Below are 23919 nucleotides of genomic sequence, written 5' to 3'. Positions count from 1 at the left end.
ACAATGTTTTTTTTTTTTAAAGTGTGCCCTTTTTTCAACACATAAATATGCGGGGGAGACCCCCGCAGCCACCCTACTCCTGCCCACATTAATTATTTACTGTACCCGTACCCCAAACATATAAAGGGTGAAATGGGGATGTCAAAAATCAGCATTTGCCCTCAAGCTCCTCCCCTCCCTATACTGTCTGCATGGCCTGGTGATTATGCCACCGCAGATGGTTCCCTCGCCCAGGATTCGGCTGGTGGTGCCAGCTGGAAATGGCTTGCGAATCGGTGGGTCTAGTTCTGATTCCTTCCATCTAACTATGTGCTCACTTTTCTGGAATGTAATTTAAACAAAAAATACGTAGCTGGAGACTTTACTGATGCGCTTCATGTGAACCTGCAGAGAAGATGAGAGGGAGTGAGATGTGTGGCACACTACCCCGACACACTGCATGCCATTCTCTATGTCCTGGTAGACTATACAATTCATAGGAGGATGATGATCACTGCTAAGGGATGCCTGGGTAGGGGTGGGAGAGGTGGCACTTACCTGCTGCTGCCTGTTTTGCCACACCCCCATGTCCCTTTACAGAGCTCCTCCAGTCCCCTATTTGGTATGCCAGTTATAGCACAGGGTATATGCATATGTTTATTGTGATTATTTCTGTTTTTTGAGGATGCATGGGGATCCAGTTAGAGCTCCCTGGCCTATGGTCGGTGATTCTGGTTTTCGTGGAAAGGACTGCGAGTACCTTGGTTTTGGGGCAGCTGTTCCTCTGTTACTTCTCTGTTCGGAGCTTGTGGTGCCTCTGAAGTACTTGAGACAGCCGTAGCTTTCTGGTGTTTTCTTCATTGGCATTAAGAGTGTGTGTGCGTGAGAGGTGGGGGGGGGAGTAGTCCTTTCTGGATGTGCCCCCTGTTACCAAGAATGGGGTCGCGCAGCCCCTGAGGTACTGAGATAAGGTCCCTGTAATCTTGAGGGGACACCTGCTGTGACAGGTACATGGGTGCATCCTCTCTCTCGCCTTTGCCTTCAGTATGTCTCAGGCATTGCTCTTTCCTTTACTAAGATGGAGTCCTAGAAACCCTCATGTGGTGAGACTCGGTTCTTGTGACCTTTAAGAATGTTCCTGGTGGGCCAGGTGCATGGGTGAGTCCTCCCTTGCCCCCTTCCGATCCTCTTTTGTCAGGAGTCACAACTTTGGTTTGAATTGCATGTAAAGCTGTGTGGCACCCTGTTCCTCCCCGCCCTGAATGCCTGTCTGTGTGTCCTGGGGATGAATGGTGTGATGTCATGTGCAAGCGTGTTATCACCACAGTGCATTTCCTCGCCCAGGGATCTACTGGTGTCGATTGGGGCTGGCTCCGCGTGGTAGCGGGAGATGGTGGGTCCTGTTCCGAATCCTCCCATCGGTCTACGATGTAACTTTTCTACATGTAGCTTAAGTAAAAGGAGCGCGCCCTATGACTCTACCATACTAACGGCCTCATCACGAGTTGGGCGGTATCTGGGCTGTAATACTGCCCAACTTTATCAGCGTTAGCGCCCACCGGTACGGCAGTATTACCGCCGAATCATGGTTTGGGCGCTAACTATAAGTGCCCATTTTGACGCAATTACCGCACGGTAATACTGGCAGCAGTAATTCTGCCAAAAATTGACATTTTCTCTGCGTGTTTACACCCAGCTCTGGGCCGGGGGTAAACACGCTAGACTCATGATCGGGCCAGCCCTTCAATGCAGCGGTAATACTTGTTACCGCCGCATTTAAGGGCTACCGTGCACTTGTGATGAGGCCCTAAATGTAAACCTGCTTATTTCAAGAACCATCAGTGGCGGGAGGGCACCCTAGTAGCTATTCACGCAGCAGATACAGCCACTTGGCCAAGGAGGGAGAATCTAAACGGTGCTTGGCCTCATGCCACATAATCTCTGCACCAGCCCTGGGTATGTAAAGCCTGGTTTAGATGTAGGTGCGATGCTGGGAAGGTGGCAGCTGCACCAAGTTCACCCTTCGCCGGTCTATACATGGAGTGCTGAGAAATTGAGTGATAACAACTAATAGCACCCGGCCCGTGACGTAGATGAGGCTCACTGACAATCCGGAATCTGGGAATGCGGGCGTTACCGCAGGCAGTCAGGCCGCCTTCTGCGCCCCCTGAGCGGTGGGAAGCCACCGTCTGCCAGTCCGCCCTGCCCCACTTTAACATTTCCCCTCCTTGCTCCTCCCACCACACGCTCGCACGTCTCTCAGCCCCACCCACTCGCCTAGCTGGCCTGCCTCTCACCTCCTCTTGCAGTGGCTGCCATGGAAAGCGAGAAGGGGCAACCAGGCGTGGCCATCTCCCCTTTCTCATTGAGCACACTCGTTTCCCATGATTTGTTACCTTGTGAAACGGTATCCGTGGCGATCACAACATAAAAACATAGCTGCGCCACCCCAAATAGTAGCTATACCCCCCTTAGTGGGCGCCATTCCAGCTTGATAATGGAGCAGGGGCCCTCAGTAACATAGGCAGCGGGCTATTATTAGGGGATAGTGTTCCCCATATCGTGCAGTGGTTAGATGGGGTGTTGATCCGCCTAGGATGCTATCTGAACGCATGGTTATATTGCTAGGATGGGCTAGTGTGCACTGTTGCTGAGCCCTGACTCAGCCGGAGAGTGCGGTGGCGTGTGCTCTAGTTGGCATCAGAGCAGTCCCAGACTTCCCTGGACGCAGGAACGCCTCCCTTCTCTTTCTCCATCCGGAAAAGTGCAGCACGAGCAGAAGGAATGCATCCGGTGTCAGCGCTCATGCAATGTCCCCAAGCACTCACAGGGTCGGTGCTATTTGACCACAGCCATCTCACCATATGCCATATGCCAGCTGGATGCATGTATCTCATCAATTTGCATCTCAGTACACGTGACAAGTGCCCTCCAGTAGTACCTGCAAAAACCGACATACTTTGCACATTTGCACTTTACTATTCGGCCCCATTACTTTCAAGCTTTTCTTGTGTGGAAAACACCCTCCCACCTCCGCTACCGCAGGGGCGTCGGTCACGATTGCTTTACTCATTCACTCACTCCACTTGGAGGCTGATATTATTCGTGCCCCAGCTTTGAAGGTTCTCCAGCCTCCATGCAGTGGAAGCTTTCTTTTGGGTAGGTAAATGGGTTTAGGCTGAAAAGTTGCCATGGTTGGTGACAGATAATTGGGTGAGATGTTTGGAGGTGGAAAGGTCCACGTAGGGTGCATCATAACTGAGCTGTGCTCCTTGAGTAGGACTTTTAGCAAAGCTTCAAATTCGTCCAAGAAGGGCTTGGGTTTAGGCCTTCATATGGTTTCATGAGTGCTTTCTTCCCGCAGGTGATGGTTAGCTGAAGGACATGCAGATGTGTCGGTTAGACATAGGGCTAGTGTGTTGCATGGACCTTTGCCATTGTGTCCAGAAGAGCGTTATGTCCTGTCGGTGTCAGTCCTTTGCTGAAAAAGGTTGTGTACACGAGTATATATATATATATATATATATATATGTATTTATTTATTTATCTTTTTGGTAGGGCACTACATGCAGAAGGCTACAGTGTGCAGATATATATGTAGGAAAGTCCATTTGAGCCAAGTCACAAATTCCACAACGCCACCTAGTAGCCATCGCTGGAAATTCACTTCCAGTTCTGAGCCACAACAGCAAGGCACTGGAGGGGAACTCCCAGCGATGGCTACTAGGTAGCACTGTGGAATGTGTGTATTTATTGGTGTTGTGGATAAATGTATATATATATATATATAGATCTCTTGATTTGGTTAAGGCTAAAGGAAGACCGACCACCCATGGGAATAAAACCTAGTCTACAGAGACCCAGACATGAACCAGTGAAAATAGCTTTGGAGAGCCTACCCATAGAAGAGGATATCTCGAAAAACGTCTTCGAAGGACCACTGGACATTGAAGAGCTAATCAGGAGATTCGAGAAAGAAACGTTCTCCCTTAACGTAGTGTAGTTGTCGAAGAAACCGCATCCGAGAATATGGCTACTTTGGAAGCTTTAATCCAGCGCCTGTTTGACCACCAGATTCAGGCCGAACAAAGATTCCAGGAAGGTCTTGAGAGAGTGGCAGCCATCCTCCACCGGCCAGTAGTACCCCATGGAATTTTACAGCCTTACCAAGAAGGGGAGGACTTTGGAACTTCTTGCCGAACATTTGAGCGGTCGGCCCAACAGTTTAGGTCGAATGAAGAGGTGAAAACATGCTACCTGGCACCACTACTAAAGGAAGAGTTACAAACGACATATCAAAGCCTAAATCCCCTGGGAGCCACAACCTCCGTTGACATCATGGAAGGCTAACTTCTATGGGTCTGTCAAACTGAAACCTTTTACCGGAATAAATTCAGAGATCTGAAACCCGCCCCAGGAGAAATTCCAGTGGAACTAGGAACCCGGTTACAGAACAACTTGTCCCTCTGGTTGGGCAAGAAAACATGAAATTAAATTATGGAAGCCATAGCCTTGGAACAGTTCATTGACAGTTTACTGCTGTTTCTACAAAAGCGGTATTACAACTAAGAAACAAAACTCTAAACAGCTCAAAGCTTTTCAAAAGCTAATAAACAACTAAGAGCCATGCATCAAATGGAAGAGGTCTGTAGGGAGATGAAACTGGATCCCCATTCTACTTCATCCATAGAGGTGAAATCCAGACTACGACGGTTTCCACCAGAAGTTACCCCCAGAACCTTCAAGTTCTGACCCAAAGAGCCCAAAGAAATGAGTGAAAACTGAAGAACAGAAACCACCCATTGTCTCATGCTTTTCTTGTGGCGAAAAGGGACACCTGGCTAGGCATTGCCTGAAGAACAGGGGAGAAGAAACGATGGAAATCGGTTAGATGTCAGGAAGTCCCTGGGATGACATACAGACGCAAGAAGAATACAAAGCCGACAATGTCACAAATTGTCTCTCCTTACTTACCTCGGTGAAAACACACAAAAAGGCCACAGTGAATGGCATCCCAGTAATCGCAATGGTGGATTCTGATAGCCGGCAAACCACTGTTAGATCAGATTTCATTTATCCGGAAGAGTTTCTAGGAACGGATCCAGTTCAAATCTCCTGCGTCCATGGGGACCAAGAGGTGTATCATCGAACTCCTGTGGTAATTAAAATCTGTGACCACGAGGCAACGATGAATATGGCTGTAATGCCAGGACTTGCAGAGGAAACAATAATACGGACTGACTTCCCAAATTTCAATACGATTTTTTGGGATTTTAATCCCATACAAACCACCTATTCACCATTTTATAACTGGGACGAAGAGAATCTTGTGAAGGATACTCCCGCCTGGTGCCGGGAGGAAGAAATATCGGCAAGATCATCCAGAGAAAATCCAACCCAGACGAGGAAAGGGGAGTGTCCCCCTGGCATAGGGCTCTAAAGCCCTTCCATGTCAGAGAAGACAGGGAAGGGGAGTGTCCCCCCGGCAGCAGCGGCTCCTAAGCCCGACCACGTGGGAGAAGACCAAGGAAGGGGAGTGTCGCCCCGGCAGCAGGGGCTCCTAAGCCCGACCACATGGGAGAAGACCAAGGAAGGGGAGTGTCGCCCTGCCATCAAGGGCATGAAAGTCCGGGAGCGGGAAAACCAGTGAATGGGCGTATCCCCTGGTAAAGAACAGTAGGCACAAGAGCCATCACATGGCTGCAGGAAGACAGCCAATTATTGTTTATTCTCCCAGGTGATATTTTTGTAGTATATTAAGTGTGAGGGTCAGAGTAGGTTTTGGACACAGGACTGGAAGTTTCATTATGACATCCTGATAAAGACTGCTCCATTATTTAGTTTTGCTGAGGCAGGGAAACCCCTCATAGAGTTAGGGATAGTGAGGCTTTCTTCCCAATCCTCTTTTGATTTAAATAAAAAGCATTGTGAAACACACCAGTGTGTCTGTTTTGTCACTCTGAAATCTCACAGTGCGCGTATAGGTGCAGTGCAGCCAGTCTGACTTCCACAGGAGGTTCGAAACACTGTCATTTTTTCATCACGCTTAATTACGAGTCCGGCAGTAACCCTGCCGGTGCTTCTGGCGGGGTTCCGCCGGACTCGTAACATTTTACCGGCACCTAGCCTCCCGGTACAACCGGGACAGTAAGAAGTCTGAGCGGACCAGGAAGCTAGGTGCCAGAAAATGTTAGTCCCCATTCCCGTGGAGTCCCATAGAACTACATAGGAATGGGTTCACGGAAGCGCCGGCACTGTTGCTAACGGTGCCGGCGCTTCTGTGAAGAATCTGCCTACCGGGGCCGCTGTGCCCGGCAGGCAGACCCGTAGTGTGGCGGTCTGGAAACAAGGGTGCCGGTAAGCTTACCAGCACCCTTGTTTCAGGACAGCCACACTTGTAAAGAGGCCCATTGACTTGTATTTTGGGGAACATTCTAAAGGGCTCTAAATTTGGTAATTTAAAAATGAAAGAATACTGAGTAATACTCCAATACAGTTCTTCAAATTAAGTAGAGCAAAAATAAAATGAATACATTGCTATTGGCTCGGCATTATACCTAAGAGCAGCACTTGCCTTCCATTTTGTATTTTGCAAAAGGACACAAGGTAACTTGTGAATCGGGCTGCATAATTTCATATTATTTTTAAGAATAGTCCCAATTAATAAATGGGATTGTGATGCATGTATTTGGAAATCCCAAACAGCCAACGCAGATTGTCAAATGGATATATGTGTACGGCACGAGCTGCCTGGATGTCACAGGTTGTTCCCGTATTAGTAGTCTGAGGTAAGTTAACCAGACGGTTCCATGCTGCGAGCAGTAGCCAAATAGAGCCCCGCTCCCAGTTATGTCGATCCCTGCCATACTGTTCTTTTTGATGAGCTGTGGTTGAGTACTTGCATGGTGCAGCATAACAGGTGCTTTGTGCTCTGCCCTAACAATAGGCCTGATGATGCTGCCAGTCACCAGCTTCGCGACCGGAAACATCACACACACTCTGGAACGTTCCCACCTGTGCGATGAGGCACCAGGGAAACAGATGCAGCTCTGCCTCTGAAAGCACGTCACAATTCGAGAATAGAGCGTCACTTCTCATCCAGGCCGCCGACCCGCCAAATAGTAGAAGACAGCCAGGAAGTCAATCTATGGCAAAGCATATGTAAGACGGTAGCATGGGATTTCGGTGTGGAAGGTTTTCATGTTTGTAGGTCATTATGAAAAAAATCAAGGGCAGTCCAGCACCGAAATGCCAGGCAATTCTCTTCTGAAGAGTACCAACAGCAACCCCAGACAACTGCCTGGCATTTCGGTGCTGGACTGCCCTTGGGCAGGACAAAGACTGATATGTAGTTGACATTTCTCTTCTGTGAAAGGATGGTGAGCTAAAGACTCTGGTTGAGACTCTAACCCAGGATATGGCCCTGGAGAGAGAAACTCCCAGGACCCCCCTTGTTTGTGCATATTAAGTAGCTTTGGGTTTTCATCCTAAATTACTAGGGTAATCCAGACGGAACCCTTGCTCACTGTTCTTAGAGAAGCACAGCTCCACCTCACTGACGAGGCCCAACCAGGCCAAAACACGTGTCTGGGGTTGCTATTGGTACTTTTGTTCAGAAGAGAATTGCCTGGCATTTCGGTGCTGGACTGTCCTTGGGCAGGACAAAGACTGATATGTAGTGGAAATGTATCTTCTATGAAAGGATGGCGAGCTGAAGACTCTGGTTGAGACTCTAACCCGGGATATAGGCCGGCAGAGAGACACTCCCAGGACCCCCCTTGTTTGTGCCAGAACTGTGGAGTCCATACTACATTTCTGAAACACCAAAATGTAAATTTGGTCGTTTGAAAAAGCTTTCCAAATGCTCCAAATGATGTAACAGGGTTTATAATTATGAAGAAAACATAAGTTGTGTACTAAGGAGGTGGAGCCTGAAAGATGGTTTTAGTTTTGAAAATGAAGGGGACTATATCACGTGTTCTTTTGTTTTTTGATGATCATTTTGGGAGTAAACAGCCACTAAACGGAATGAAAGGAAATTGTATGGTGCTCTTGCTGTAATGTTTGATGAAAGAAAAAGCGTGGGGTGTGTCACATCCAGACCTGTAACATAAAACAAGCATCGGGAAAGCCAGATATTTCTACTTTCCTGTAGGTGGAAACAGGAGAGGCCACCAAACGAGAGGAAATTGCAAAATACGTGACTACTGAGCATTATATTACATATTTAACAAAATGAGCCAACCCAAATGCTCATTCTAGGAGCATGTGCTGGGATGTGATAGTTCAGGAATCAAGTCACAGAAGGCAGCCTTGGTTAAGTAGATGTGTTGCACCGCACCAGAACCAACTCAATAAATGCATTTAAAACCAATTTCTTTTAGACCAGCGCATTTGCAGACAGGAGTGGTTGTTTTAAAATACCTAAATGTGATCAGCCGAATGGCTGCAATAAATTTCAGATAACTGCTTTTGTAGGCAGCCATGACTATTTTAAATCACTCAAGCATGCCAAGAAATGAGATGAGAGTATTGACTACTGGCCATGGTTCTGGTGCACATGTAGCCCTCCACAAAGACCAGTGAAAAGGACCAGCCCCCCCATATGCTTTCTATACCAATAGGCAGGGGAGTGAATTTGGTGAAAATGTTGGGGGTGGGGGGAAATCATCTAAAGGAAAGGATTCCCTGCCAAATGAGGGGGACACAATGGTGTGCCACGAAAGTCGGGTTGAGAAACACTCTTGCCCCCCGTAAAATGACTCCCATGCCAATGGTTAATACCATGCAGTTGGCTATCGCTACCACTACGAGTGTTCCGGTGAAAGACCTTTATCAGGTGATGGCACCCAGTTGGCCCACTTCTTGATTAAGCCAGTACCTGGCAACTCTTGTGACTTCCGATACGTAGCATGAGTTGGGGGTGGTGGGGGGTTCGGGTGAAGGTTATTTGGGCCGCCATTAAGAACATATTTTCATGCCACACTCACGCCACAAGCCAAGCTGTTGAGGGATCTGTACGTACTGGCCCGTGAGGACATGGGCTGGATCCGTGAGGGTAGCAGTGCACAGGCACAGACGTCTGGTGCATTTAAACCGGATCTGAAGCTAGGTGTACATTTGCCTTATTGTTGTGCCCAAAAAGAGAGCCTGTCTAATCGCCTGAAAAGCATATTAAATGAATGTGCTTTTCAGTGCGAAAGAATTCTGCTAATTGAACACCACATCTACACTCCAAGAACGTGTTTCCCAATGGAGATAATGTGGAAAATGGAGTGTCAAGTGACCTTGAATAGACAAATGAGAGACTGGTAACATTTATAGGGTGCTCATATGTAGCTATAGTTCTATCTCTCGATCTAGATTGCTTTGAATTCACAAATATACCTTTATGTAGAGCTATCAATAAACATGATGTGTAGACAGATATATGTGTACACAGATACTGGATACTTAACCACACACACAGGCTTCTGGAGAACAATGGCCAGATCCCTCTGAAGCATTAATGCTGTAGCGTTGCCCATAGTTGCTCTTTTTCCAGGTGCTTTGTAAGTGCTGTGATATCTGATTGCTTCCCTTGGCTCCTCTGCAATCAGAGGTGTGGTTGGTTGGTCCCCAAGAGCCAGCGCTTTTGACTTGAACTGCACAGGCTGTGTTGCTAAATCAGGCTCTGCGCATCGTATAATTGCCAGGATCTGAGCCATAGAGTGCCTAGGCCTTGCTCATTGCTGTACAAGGTAAGAACAGTAACACATTGTATTACTAACATAACTAAAATTGATATACTTATTTGTGTTATTTCCTTTAAGGGGCCTGTAAATTGGAGTCAGCAAGCATCCGGGAAAGTCCTGCGTGTAGCCAGGTGATCCGTTCTGTGTGTGGTGCTTCTTGTGGCCTTATTCTACTGGACGATGGGGTACCCTGGATTTTAGCAGGACCAACCCAACTGGGGGGGTTAAGCTATATCTGGGGTATTCTAGGCAGAATGCTCTGCCCATGGTATTCAATACATGAGTGCAGGGAGTCCTAAGGGAATGAGTCCCCCACCCGGGGATTTAAGCATGCAGCGAATCCTTGAGTTCAGTCCCCCGTAAGCAATGCAAGAACACGCATACTACCAAGGGAAATGATGATGGGTGTCCTTGGGTTCCAGACTCATGCACTCCCAGCTGGACCATCACTCACCATCCCACACATGCAACTACTGTCTGCCTGGATAATTAGGACCTCACAAATGGCTCTTGCGGTTGCTCTCCCCAGGCATGGGTCGGCACCAGCATTCCCTGTTCGCAAAATTGTCCTCTGTTGCATGCAGGATCCGCAGAGAGTATTCCTGCGTCGTCGTGGTGTTGCCGCAGACATGCCGCAACATGACACGCGGAACCATCCGCACCTGGTCGAATGCGTCGAAGAGTTGAAAATCTGGGCAACCTCTTTTTGTCTGAATTTGGATTGCATCCGCAGCCTCCAGGATGAGAGTGGCAAGCCCGGGTACAATTCTAAAGCCTTGACGGGGGAAGGGATGGAGTAGAAGATGCACCAGCTGTGTGAGTTAGCAGGGGTATTAAGGGCGTGAGCTGCCAAATGTGGATAAGTGGTTAATTTGCATCCTAGTTGAAGAGATTGGTCTTCCGTTAGCAAGGTCCGCAAATCAAATGTTCTTTTTGCAAATGCCTACAATGAATGTTCTGCCTAGCGAAATGCCATCCAATGTAAGATTTGCGCCTCATACCCCAGGGGGATTTTTTTTCTAAGGAAGAGATGCTTGCAGAAAAACATAATTGGTGAGCGTGCTGCCATCAGCAACCCAGTTCTTCTCACAATAGTTGCTGGAATAATACTTTGGGGACGGGCTCATGCGACAGTGAGGCGGAAGAGCTATTTCTGAGAGCGCCTATGAGGCCAGCTACCAAAACGGTGCATGACACCGCTCCTACGAGAAAAAAAGAACACAACATGCAATTAGGCAGGCACTGCCAGAAGGAACAGGAGGCTATCAAGCCCCTCAAGAGAATAGGCATAGTGCATGAGGCAAACATTCCCATGGGGAAAATGAGTCCCAGGTCCGTCACCGAACCAGTTCTCTCACTTGCCAGCCCCCGCGTCAATGGCCCACTTACCCACAGAATCAAAATCCAATTTTTTTCATCTGCCTTGCCAGCTCAAAAGGTGGACCGGTCTGAAGCCGAAGAATTAGCAGTCGCAGTCTGAGACATGGGGTGGGGAGGCCTAGGAGAACATGGTGTTACAGGCTATGACCTAAATCCATGGAAGCTTCTGTAGAGGTGGTGGGGAGGAACAAAAGCCTGAGTAGCTCTCCCAAGCAGATAGCTATAGCCCTTCTGAGGTTAGCCACATTATAAAGTGTACAAAAGATGAACACCTCTGGCACGACACTCCTATACCAGAAGTATCCCGTTTACTTCACCATGAATTTTATTTGGAGGCGCTGCAGTCGAGCGAGTCAGTAACTTGTATCATAGCGTTATTGGACACGGTATGTCTTACCAGGCCGGTAATGGCCCTTTAGCCACCTCACCAAGATATCAGTGGAACTACTGGCCCGGACATTCCTAAACCTAGCTATCAAGGCTATCAGCACCCTGAGAAAAAATCGGGTTAAAAAGAAAAGCGAAATTGTATTTGCACAACGATTTCCCTTCTCAGGAGGATAGCTCAGGGGCTACGTGCTCGCCTTGGAAGCAAGATGACATGGAGCAATAGAGGTTAGATCCCCGGGTCCATACTTAGAAAACTCTGGGTATTAAACGCGTTAGAAATAATTACAATTTAAAAAACTGTAAGATGGCTACTGCTGGAAATAGTAAACGGAGCCCAGTCGTGAATCGGTTTAATGCTTACATGGCTTGCAACCATAAGTTGCGCTCGGTGGGAGGGCTTCTTAAATGCGGGATGGGGGAAGTGCAGTGACGCCTCTAAGGGCAAAGGTCCTAAAATAAGATGGTGGTCCCCAGGTGATGCGCCGGTGGCAGGGATGCAATGTGCACCTGTACTGCCGGATTCAGTCTGTGTTCCTAGCCGCCTGATTGGCCGGTGCCTCTTACACACATGCTAATATCTCCTCAGCATACTTGTAGAGTGCTATTTGGAAGTGCAGAGCTGACTTTCCGGTAGATTGTAGGCTGGAAACTAATAGTGCATTAAAGCATTGCATAGCACTCATGATAAATGGGGTTATCTCTGAACCAGATACTATGTTATGTCCAGCTTCAGCTGCTTTGAAAAACTTTTTCGATACAGGGCGCTGTGCGTCAATGGCGTCGAGTCGATGTCCCTCAAAGGCCTCCGTCGAGGGTGATGTCATCAAAGGGCATATATAGCACACGCAGCGCCCGTTGGCCACATTCTGTTTTTTCCCCTTTTGCAGCAGAGATAACCGTAAATATGGGCGTGACCGTACTCAGCTTTGTTGGAACAGAAGCTGTAATAGCACAGGAAATTCTACTGAGGGGTAGGTTGGGAGGGCGATGAGGAATACGTGGGAGGAACATCCAGTCAAAAGAACGTTACCAGGGGTATGTAACTTGTTCTTCGAATGGATTGTGTCCTCCCACCTATTCCTCATCTTCGACAGATTCCCAAAGCAGTATTATGTTTGGAGGAGGGTGTAGAATTACAGTTTATACATTTTCATGGGCCGAGCAAAGAACTGCCTTGCCAAAAAACCCATCCTGACTATGGGAAGAATCTAGGCAATAATGTTTACTAAACGAGTGGATGGAAGACCACGTTGCCGCTTCACAGGTATTTCTAATAGGAACACCCCTTTGAAGGGCTGTAGAAGTAGCCATACCCCTGGTGAAATGAGCTCACAAACCTGTTTGAGAGTTTAGTTCAGTAACTGCTCGGTGTCTGAGGGAATTGGACACTTTTCTATATTTTTCTCAAAAGCACAATTGAGATTTGCTTATGAACTTATGGTGTTATATCCAATTTTTATATCCATCCTTGTGCCACTCCTGAGCACTTGGCTATAGATGCACTGAAACACTAAGCTAGTATTAATTGCCTTGTGGTGACGTTCAACTGTGATGCGTGACACCAACATAGATGAGCGAATAAATGTTTTCTTTAAGTGTCAAGTTAGGCAAGGGTTTGGACCAATCGCCTATATTAACTACAGGAATCTCTACATATGATGAGGAAGTACCTAACAACAAGAGTTTCAGATGGGTCATTAAACATGGCTATTTAACCAGAATACAACAACTTCAAAGGAGTTCCTCCAAGCATACGTTCAAACCTAATTTTACAAGAGTGTGCCTCCAGGAACCCCTAATTCTACAAAACAATGTCCAGTGATGTGGCCAACAGACATTTCTAAATTATGCTTATCAAGTCCTTTGCCTGGTTAAATCCATATGCTCCAACACAAATGTTCCAAGATTTGGCCAAAAGAAGAAATCACAAAACCTATACTATAATGTCCAGCCCTATTCTAGAACTAAAAATAAAGGAGCATTTCCTGGAAAGGCTCTTGCAGGGTTTACTCAATCTGGACCCTCCTTTGGTCTTCCTGTTTTCACTCTCTCCCGGGTCTCGGTTTTTCAGGCTCTTTCGGCTACACCTCAGCCTCTCGCTCGCAATCATCCATCTTGTGCTGGCACTCCTCGCTTCACTGTTCATTTTATCCACAGTCTCTAATCTCCTTTACCAGATAAGTCTCTTCTTCACCTTGATTTATAAGCATTCACTTGATTAGGCCTCACCCCAACCTGGTCCTCAGCCTTCAGATGAGTAGATCCGTGTGCAACCTCGTACTCGGGAATCACGTGGTCCGGTCTCTCCATGGTCTTGTTTCTCTGTATTCATTTGGTCAGAGCTCTCCACAAACTGCTTTTTCAGCATTCCTTGTTCATGCCCTTCCTAGTCCTCTGGCTGGTTTCACAACCTTGTATCTGGGTCTTCAGTAATTTTACTTCCAAAGATCTTCTGAATAGCAAATGGTTTGGTTCTGTTCTCAGCATTTGGAGCAAGACATCTAGAACTTGGACACATTCTGCTCTGATCGACCTGTGCCCTATGTGTTTGCCTCCTGAGTTTGGATTGGTAGATTGGGTACATTGTTGCCAGCGTGATGTGCCTGCTGGTCATGTAGTAGAGGGAGGGCTTCTGGAGATAATCTGGACTTTGCTCCAGTAAGCTTGTTCATGATGCAGAGATAGGAGCCACCTGTGAACTTTGAAGATAACGCTAATTTAAGAACTGACCCAGTCTGGCCCCTGGTTTGTCCTATGGGCCTCATTACAAGTTCGGCGGTAGCCTTCCCGGCCTGGCAATGGGGAAATACAGGGCCATTACAACCCTGGCGGACCCTGTGTTTCCCCGTTGCCAGGCGTCGGAATGCATTACTCCCCATTCCCATTTCAGCCCCCTAGGGCTCAGATGGGAATGGGGAGGTTGGATGCACCGGCACCATTCATGAATGGTGCCGGTGCATCCGACATGGTCTGCTCGCGGATGCCGCTCCGCCCGCCAGGTCAGACCTGGCGGGGGCGAAAAGGCACCCGCGAGCAGACCTTGTAGTTTGCCGGTCCAGTAACAACGGTACTGGCAACCTTACCGGTACCGTTGTTACCGGGCTGGCAAACTCGTAATGGGGCCCAATGTGTGAGTTTTTAGGGAGACTTGAGAATATAATATTGCAATAGTTGATGTGTCAGAGTAGGCAGGGCTCTCGTCAGTCCGGCTCAACGGATGGTTTGTAGGAGTGGTTGGATCTTGCATGGTAGGAGGTTCATCTAAGATGACTGCATGTTAAGTTGGACATAAAAGATGATGGGGTTAAATATATATAGATCCTAATCAAGAATTAATGTGACAAACTCTTGAGAGAGGAAAGAAAAGCCCTGGCTGAGAACCCATATGTATTCCCTGATGAAACCCAGCCTCTTCTGATAGGCAGACTATGGGCCTCATTACGACCCTGGCGCTAATGGTTTAACGGCGCCGTAAAGAGCATCGGCGCCGTTAAACCATTAGCGCCTGATTACAAGGTCCCTTAGCGGGTTGGAGGCTTTAACGCCTGCTTTTTGCAGGCGTTAAAATCCAACCCGCTAAGGGACCTTGGAGCTAATTACGGCAACCGTAATTTACGGTGCCGTAATTAGCGCCTTCCCCATCCCCATTATGCCCTATGGGGCAAAATGGGAATGGGGAAGGGCAAATGGTGAATGGGGAATCACCGCCCCCGCCAACCTTGTGATGGGGGCGGTAATTCCGCCATCCACCATGCCGGAGACCGGCATGGACCATGGTGCTAATAGCACCATGGTCCAGCGCCTGGGTCGTAATGAGGCCCTATGACTTGAAACTGATGATCACTCTACCAAATGAGTGGCCTTGTGGGACTTTCAGATCTCAGTTTGGAATGAATTCCTGAAGATGTCAAAGGCCCTGCAAAGTAAACATGTTTAATGATGGATGGCTGAGTCGGTCCAGTGCTTCCTCAAGCAAGCATTGACAAAACCAACAGATATGCTTTTGTGTGAGCAATAAGACAATCCTCTGATTAAGATTGTGATTGTGTAAGGTATGTTTTGCAAAGGACAGTATTGTTAAAGGGGCTGTGCATACAATGCACAGGAGAAATAAGTGCACTTTTAAATAATTGTGGCAACATGAGCGTTTCTATTGTTTTGGCTGCATTGGTTTTTAGAGATGGTCACAGCATTCACAGTGCAAGAGCAAAGGCAAAGCTGTGGACAACGTACCGCTTGTGTTGTGACAGGCAGAGCAGTGGGCATGCCACATTTGCTTGCTGTGCCTCATCTGCCTTCAAAGTTGTATCCCAACATACACGCCAACGTTCTTGCAAATGTAGCCGCTAATGTGCTTGTGGAGGCTGTTTTAGGCGATAGACACACAGACACAATGTCGTATGCATGCTCCGCTATGCCTAGCCAGAGCTGGCCTTAGGGAAGGGCGGGCCGGGCGACCGCCCGGGGCGCCATTAGCCCCCCGCCACGCCAGGTCTATGGAGTCTTTTAAGGGCTACCCCGAGCTGGCGTAGTGAGAAAATGTGCGGCAGGCGCCCCTTTGTTATTAAATACACCCGCGGCGGTGGGGCGCATTTAATAACAATTGGATGCTGCATGAGCGTCCTATTCCAGTGATTAACCCCCTGCGAGGCGCCGGAGCAGTGAGGGACAAAACAAATGTGGCGCTCCTGCCCTTTCCGCGCCCTGCCTCTCCCCCTGTCGACCAGTGGTGCGCAGTGGGGGGTGTGTGCCAATTAGCTCAGCGCATTGCTGCCTCTAAGGCCGGCCCTGCCCCTAGCCATCACAAAGCACATACTGCAGACTGACACAACCAATGAACAGAAAAACACAGCTAGAAGGCAGCTGGCAGGGTCTGCTCTCTTCCTACATTGTTACATGAACAACATCTAGCAACATAGAGCTGAGCCACTCCTTAGCCAGGGCTAAAATGATTTCTTTATGCTGCTTGGAACCTTTGCAACGTATCCACTTTTAGCGTCTCTATTGTGTCTCCCCAACCTACAGGGCAGCAAAGGACACTACCGGTACCACTGGCAGAGCCACAATGTCAAGCACAGCGGAGTGGACGACATGGTCTTGCTTTCCAAAATCACAGAAGATGCCATTGTGGAAAACCTGAAGAAGCGCTACATGGACGATTACATTTTTGTATCCTTTCATGGTGGCCAATGCCTGGCCTCAATAGATCTATGGCACTAAAGGGAGTATAACGATCAATTGTGTTTTGCTGCAACCAATTCCTCTGAAAGTCATAAGCATGTGATATTTTGTCTTGAGCTGATGTTATTTCAATACCGGTTGCATAGACACTTCATGCACCGCCACCACAACAACCAGAAACCACCCTGTTGCTAAGTCTATGTGCTCTAGCTACAGCAGATACATAGGAATGTACGCTATAGTCACGTCACAGTTCCATGAGGTGCACTTCTGGACTCTAACCAATCTAAATGTAGTCCTCTACACGCATGGCCATCGGGCTAGCCCCTCTGTGCATGCCACACTTCGCACAGACGCTTGAAATGTATTTAAGACATAAGGGAGATGCAAACATGCAGTGTTATCTGGGGTATTATTATAATGAGTCTTATACTTGCTGGGAAGTCGTTTTCACTACCTGGGCATTGAATTTAGGCATAGAGTGAGTGTTCAAAGTAATCTCATTCTAAATGCTCAAGCAGTGTAACAGGCTAAGCTGATTGGCGCTGTCCTTTCCACCCAGCACGCAGTGCACCGCTACCAGACGGTATCCTAAATTCCTGCTTGACAGTATTTTCTGGCCACTATTGAGAGGCTGGTACAGCTTTGCATGTGCACCTAGCTCCACGCTGCTCACCAACCCAGACATTAGTTGCATGGGGAAAGGTTCCTTTGCAAATTCGGCCTGGCCCCCCGCCTCTACGGGCAATCTACTGCAATTTGCAGAGACTTGGGGATGGAGGGCACTTGTCAGATCAGGACTAGCCTTTTGCAGATCCTAATGAGCGCAGTGTCGGAGGGTCTCAGCGTATCGCTCTAATAGCTTTTGCAGTGTTGTGGAGTAGATCCCAGATAATCCAGTTTACCCAGAGGCCTTGCAGCGGGAGACCACATTACTCCGCCTCCTCCCCAGCCTAGCTTTAGCCTGCCACTCCATAGCGTACCAGGTGAAAATATATTTGTCTGGCCGTAAGTGCACCAAACAGCCAATTTGACTGCTCACCCAGGATAAGAGTTGTATTTAGGCTGAAATGCAAGAAAGGGCGAAGGTTTAGACCATAATCATAGTAAGCATCAGCGCACCGCAGTGTCTGTTTTGGGGCAGAGGATCAAAAGTAATCTGGGATTACCAAGGGCCCCAAATACCCTTGAAAACCATATTTCATAGGTGGGATATCTAGGGGGCCTAAAGACACACTCAATCATGACTTGGCGTCACTTAGTAAGCATGGGAAACACTATTGAATGGTTGCGTGTCAGGACTGCTAGCTAGCATAATATGATCAAGTTCATGGAGCTACTGTAGCGATGCCATGGTATTACTGACGGGCTTATAGTTGCAGGAATTGTTGCTGCTTTTTGTTGGACCTCTCCTTCCCAGAATCCTTCCTGACATTCCTGTGTTTTATTCCAAAGTCCTAATTTAGTGTTTTTTAATCATCTGCACCAGAAGCATGTCAACCACAAATGTTAATAGTAGATCACAAGAAAGTGGTCAAGCAATTGAACAACATAAACTTGCATATTAAAAGCCCTTACTTAAGAGTCTTTTCCATGATGAAATGATGGTGACCAACGTGCTTTTAGGAATTCTGTGCTTCTTCCCATCAGACGGTCCTTCAATTGTACACACCTCCCTTTTCCTAATGACCGGGATCCTATAAATTGCACATCTCTCATAATCACTGGGCTCAGGTAGATGTACACCACTCAGTTACTGGCACTCTCTAATTGTACACACCTCCCCTAATCTCTGTGGCCCTGTAATTGTTCACACATCTACTAATCACGGTGGCCCTGTATGTGTACACACCTCCCCTTATCACTGTAGCCCTGTAACTGTACACACCACCTCGAATCACTATGGCCCTGTAATTGCATACACCTCCCCTAATCAATATGACCCTGTAATTGTACATACCTCCCCAAATCACAGTGGACCTGTAATTGCATGCACCTCCCCTAATCACTGTGGCCATCTAATTGTACCCTCATCACCTGATCTGGCTTCACTTTCTGTCTGGAACTTCACTGCCAAAGGCCATCCTGTAATGGTGACTGACATAATTTCCAGCGGCCATCTTGGATTGGTGACATGACTTCCTGTGGCCATCTTGGATTGGTGGCATCACTTCCTGGGGCCATCTTGGATCAACCCTATCTCCAGCCAAAGGCCACAAGAGGCTCCTCTGGGAAGACCAATCAAGAAGAAATTGCCTCATCCCAGCAACACCAGGGGCAATAAATATCAGAGAGACCACCCACTGATAGACTAGGCGATCAGGTGACAAGAGCGTGTGTCATCCCTTCTGAATTTCCTAGTGGCCTCCCGCCAGGATAAGTCCAAGTTAAGGGTGGTACAGTGAAGGTTGAAGAACAGCCATTGACCAAAATCTTTGCCTTTGAGCCCCTTTGCCTTTCTCCCTATTATACCTGTGAGTACCAGAAACACTCCGAATTACTGTACTGTCTCTCCACACTGTGCTACTCACCTATAATGCATTAACTCATTCTTCTCCTCATACTCACCTCTCTCTACGCTTTCTCCAATCACGCTAGAACTTCCTCCTTTCCTATCCCTATTATAAAACTCACAACTCGAAACTCCCAGTACTCTATCTCTCTTGCACCTCCTTCCAACAAACAAAGCAGATGAGCTAACCATACATCCGCTAACACCTATCCACCTCACCTCTCTTCGTCTGAGACTCATCTTCTCTATTCTTCCTTACCATATCAATGGAACATTGCAATCTGGAATGCTCAGTCTGTATGCAACACAACCTCTTTTATCACTGACTACTTTCCCTTGAGCTCTTCTCCCCTGGACCTTCTTGCTATCACTGAAACCTGGATTTCTCCATCTGCCACTGCCATTATGGCAGCCCTACACAACTCCAAACTATTCTTCATTCACTCTCCTCGACTGACTGGTAGAAGTGGAAGCGTCGGACACCTACTCTCTACCCGCCTCAAGGCCTCACATATCTCCAATGCCACGTCTTCTCCGACCTCTTTTGAATTCAGCATCTGTACTATTGCTCTGCCTCACTCGGTTCACATCATCACCATCTGTTGCCCTCCTGCTCCCACTGGACTCTTCTTTGATGATCTTGGGCAACTCCTTGATTCTCTTTCCACTAAAGATGACTTTAACCTTCCCTCTCCAACCACTTCTCAGAAGTCTGAACTTAAGTCTTTTCTTAGTTATCGTGCTCTCCACTCTATCCATAATCTACCCAGACAGGGGGTAACTCTTTGGATCTCTTATTCATATCCACTGCTCTCTCAGCCACTAATACTAGTATCACAACATCCATATCTAATCACTCAATTGTTTCCACCACCATCTCCTTTCCACCCTCTGACCTTTCCTCACTTTTTCTCAGCACTTGCTTCACCTATCACTAAAAGGAAATGTAAACCTGCCATTCCCTCCTTATCTCCGATCTCACTCTCTTCCTTAACACCAATGCCTCTTACACCCACACTGCCTTATCCAGCTTCCAATCCATACTATACGACTCCTTCTCCTCTCACTTCCCACTGCTTAGTTTCACCCCTAAGTCTCAGCATCCTCAGCCATGGGTCACCCCATTGATATGCTCTCTCTGCACAGACACATGTTGGCTGCTGCGCAAATGGAGGTGTTCCCACTCACATGAGGACCTGCAACTGTACCTCCCTGCCCTGAACTCTCTCAAGTGCACTCTTGATGAAGAAAAAAGGGAATTCTACCTAACCCTCATTACCTCTCACCCCAGCCATCCTTGCTGGCTACAGGGCACCCTAAACTCACTCCTCACTCCTCCTAAATCTATGGCTATCAACTCCACTCTCACAGCTGATGACCTAGCTGAGTACTTTGCTGCACACATTTCCAAAATTAGAGACTCTCTCCTAACCTTTCTCACACCCTCCTACATTTTACACTCTGCCTACCATCATCCTCTGCCTCTATCTCCCACTTTAGTCACACTAATACTGATGAAGTGCTATGTCTACCGATGAAGGCTAACCCCTCTGTTGCCCCATCAGACCCCCTTGATCCTCAGCTAGTCAAGTCTATTGCCCCTTTAGTGGCCTCTCACCTTGCTGAACTCTTCAATCTACCCTTCTACTCCACTTGCTTTCCCTCTGTTTTCAAAACAGCCACAGTCATCCCTCTCCTAAAAAAGCAAGGGACTAACCCGAACCTGTTGGCTAAATTTTGCCCTGTGTCTCTCCCACCGCACTACTCTAAAGTGCTTGGAAGGGTTGTTTTAAATGGTCTTACCAATTTCTTAGACATCCACAACCTCTGAGACCCCCTGCAAGCAGGTTTCCACTCCTGTCACTCTACGGAAACTGCTCTCATGAATGTGTCCACCTTAATCACCTCTACTAAGCACTCCAACCTGTGCCCTATCTTAATTCTCGTTAACCTGTCTGCTGCATTTGACACTGCTGATCACTCTGATCTCCTTAATATTCTCTTTCTTCTTGGGATTTGCAATCAAGCCTTTGCCTGGATTGAATTCTACCTTGCCTACCCTTTCAACTCACTCCTCTAACTGTTGGTGTTCCACAAGCCTCTGTCTTGAGTCCGCTCCTCTTTACACTCTACACCTCTGCTCTTGGAGCACTAATCTCCTCCTTTGGGTTCTCGTACCAACTCTTCGCAGACAACATCCAAATCTTCTTCTTTTTCCTGAACTCTCCCTGATCTCTCTATTTAAATTTCAAACTCTCTCTCTGCCATTAAATATTTTATGGCTTTGCACTCTCTGATGTCAAACTCTACCGAAACAGAGGTGCCCTTCTTCCATGTCAAAAACTCACGCATATCTCTTCCTCTGCCTATCCAGTTCCCACCTGACACTTTCCCCATCTCTCCTTCAGCTAGAAACCTCAGCGTCATCTGTGACCCTTCTCACACCTTCTCTACTTTCATTTTCAAAACTGGAACAGCAGCTCGCCTCAACCTCCTAAATATTAGCAAAATCAGGCACCTCCTTTATTTCAACAACGTTGAGCATCTCTTAACCACTCTTGTCTTCTCTAAACAGGGCCATCCTCTTTGGTCTCCCCAACTTTGCTTTCTTTCCTTGTGACAAGGTCATTAACTTCCCTACCAGGAGTCTCTTTGGACTCCCTCACTTCACACCTACTTCCTTGTACCATCACCAGGCTGGATGGCTGATAATGCAAAACAGAGCCAGATTTAAATTCTTCTCTGGTTCACAGATCTATCCATGTGAATGTACCACTGTACCTATCCTCCTCTATCCAACTCTACAAGCCTTCTTGTCCTTTCCACTCTGCCTCCTCGACAACCCTTGTGGCTCCTCGCCCTGCCTGTGCTTCTCCTCGATTCCGCTCTTTCTGTCTTCTTGCTCCACTTGCATGGAATTCTCTTCCCCCAGACAGCCGAGAAACAGTCCACACAGATTTGTTCAAAACCAATCTAAAAGCCCACCTCCTCGCCTCTGAGTTACCCTCTTAACCTAACCCTCATCTGCCTGCTAGCTAACATTTTTCCCTCACCTTTAACCTGCCTCTGTCCCTCACTTACTCTGCCTCCACTCGAGCACTTCACCTATCATGGTTGTATCCCAAGCACAGCTGGCTGTACCACTTACCTGCACTTAAAAATGTCCAATGTTGGTTGTCCTTAATCTATGTATGTCCACTTATGTATTGTGCCCAGTGACTGTTCCATTAACTCCCCTCCACAACCTGATAAGAGTGTCCCTCAAACTCACCCCATTGTAAGAAGCTCACTGCTTCCCATCAAATCTTATTTCTTATCTATTGTATGTTCTTTTGTGATCAAAAAAGCATTGCTCCTCCTGCATATACATTAATGAATAAATACTAAAAAACAAAATAATCACTGGTGCCTTTTAATTGTACACACCTCCCATAAACAGGTGGACACTTTAATTGTATACACACACCCAATCAGTTGGAACCTGTACATTGTACATACCTCCCCTTATCCCTTTAATTGCAATCCCCACCTTATCACTGGGCCCTATAATTGCACACACCTTAACTAATGCCTGGAGTCCTGTAAGTGCAGACATGTCCCCAGTCGTCATGGTCCTTTAATTGTAAATCCCACAACCCCTCACTGGGTTCTAGGAATTGTCACCACTCCTATTCAAGGGTGTCCTGTAAGTGTAAACTACCCCAGCAATCGCAGGTGTCCTGGAATTGTAGACACCTGCCTTTTCGAATGATATTGCATAGCTGTTTCTCTGCACCTGACTTCCAATCAATGCTCCCACAGGAACAGCTCAACTTCCTGTTTAGTCCTTGTTTTATGTTCAGGTCCCTTCTCTCTCTGAAACCTAATCATCTGCCTAATGATAGTAAGTGGAATATTCCATTTGAGGCATGTCACACATTCCAGAATGCCATTGCTGGGAGCAAACCCCCAGTTCACAGCCACATCAGCAAGGCATTGTGGGTATGCAAATTAGCTCAAAAGCAAGCCGTTTGCTCCAGAAAATGTCCTTTGTCTTACAGGGCAGTGCTACTTTATACATAGCTTAATTAACCCAAGAAAGACATTTCTCATGACTGCAGACACCTACATACCTGGTTCCTCCCTTATTAGGGATGATCACTGTAGTATAGTATGACAGTCTTTTGGTTGGGGCGTTGGGGCATGTTTTACAAACAACAGCTAAATTATGGTGGGTGTATTTTGAAGAAAAACCCAGTGCCCTCAGCACACATTACATTTCAGACCCTTACATCATTTATTTGCAACCCTATTAAATCGCAAGCATTCTCACTTGTTCTTGTGGAGATCAGCGTATGAATCAATCAATTGTTAACATGGCCAATACGTGTTAATCCGTACCATGGCGGGCAGATATCATCTGAGGCTAAATGGAGCCATTGTTTCCCAGCAGCAGACCACACTTTTTAGAGTGTTAGACACACAATGGTGGCATGGCGACCTGTTTTCCTGGTGGAGGGCACACTTATTTGAAAGGATTTTAAAAAATGAGCAAAAAACGCTGCAGTTCCTTACTGTTGAATGAAGGAAACTATGCTGCATTCAAATGGCTTTTTCTTAACTCCGATCAAAGGTTTGACGCTCTTTATATGCTTTTTTTGGTCTAAACTGGATGGGTCCACTATGTGGGTCAAGAGTTTGAAACAAATTTTCAAAATATGGTTATTTAAACACTGCATAATATAGTGACAGAACCTTTGAATT

General features: G+C 47.2%; 1 protein-coding gene across 4 annotated transcripts in view; it reads left to right on the top strand.

The window, feature by feature from the left end:
• MYO1E (myosin IE) overlaps positions 1 to 23919 on the top strand; it is a 933795-nt gene that overhangs the window by 212221 nt on the left and 697655 nt on the right. For all 4 annotated transcript variants that reach the window (XM_069624389.1, XM_069624388.1, XM_069624387.1 and 1 more), the window contains exon 2: positions 16509 to 16652. In XM_069624389.1, the coding sequence (XP_069480490.1) occupies positions 16509 to 16652 (144 nt within the window). The remainder of the gene's footprint in view (positions 1 to 16508; positions 16653 to 23919) is intronic.

The sequence above is a fragment of the Ambystoma mexicanum genome, chromosome 11, assembly GCF_040938575.1.
Source record: "Ambystoma mexicanum isolate Mex_15411 chromosome 11, UKY_AmexF1_1, whole genome shotgun sequence".
Lineage (NCBI taxonomy): Eukaryota > Metazoa > Chordata > Amphibia > Caudata > Ambystomatidae > Ambystoma > Ambystoma mexicanum.
This window is presented reverse-complemented; position numbering and strand designations above follow the sequence as displayed.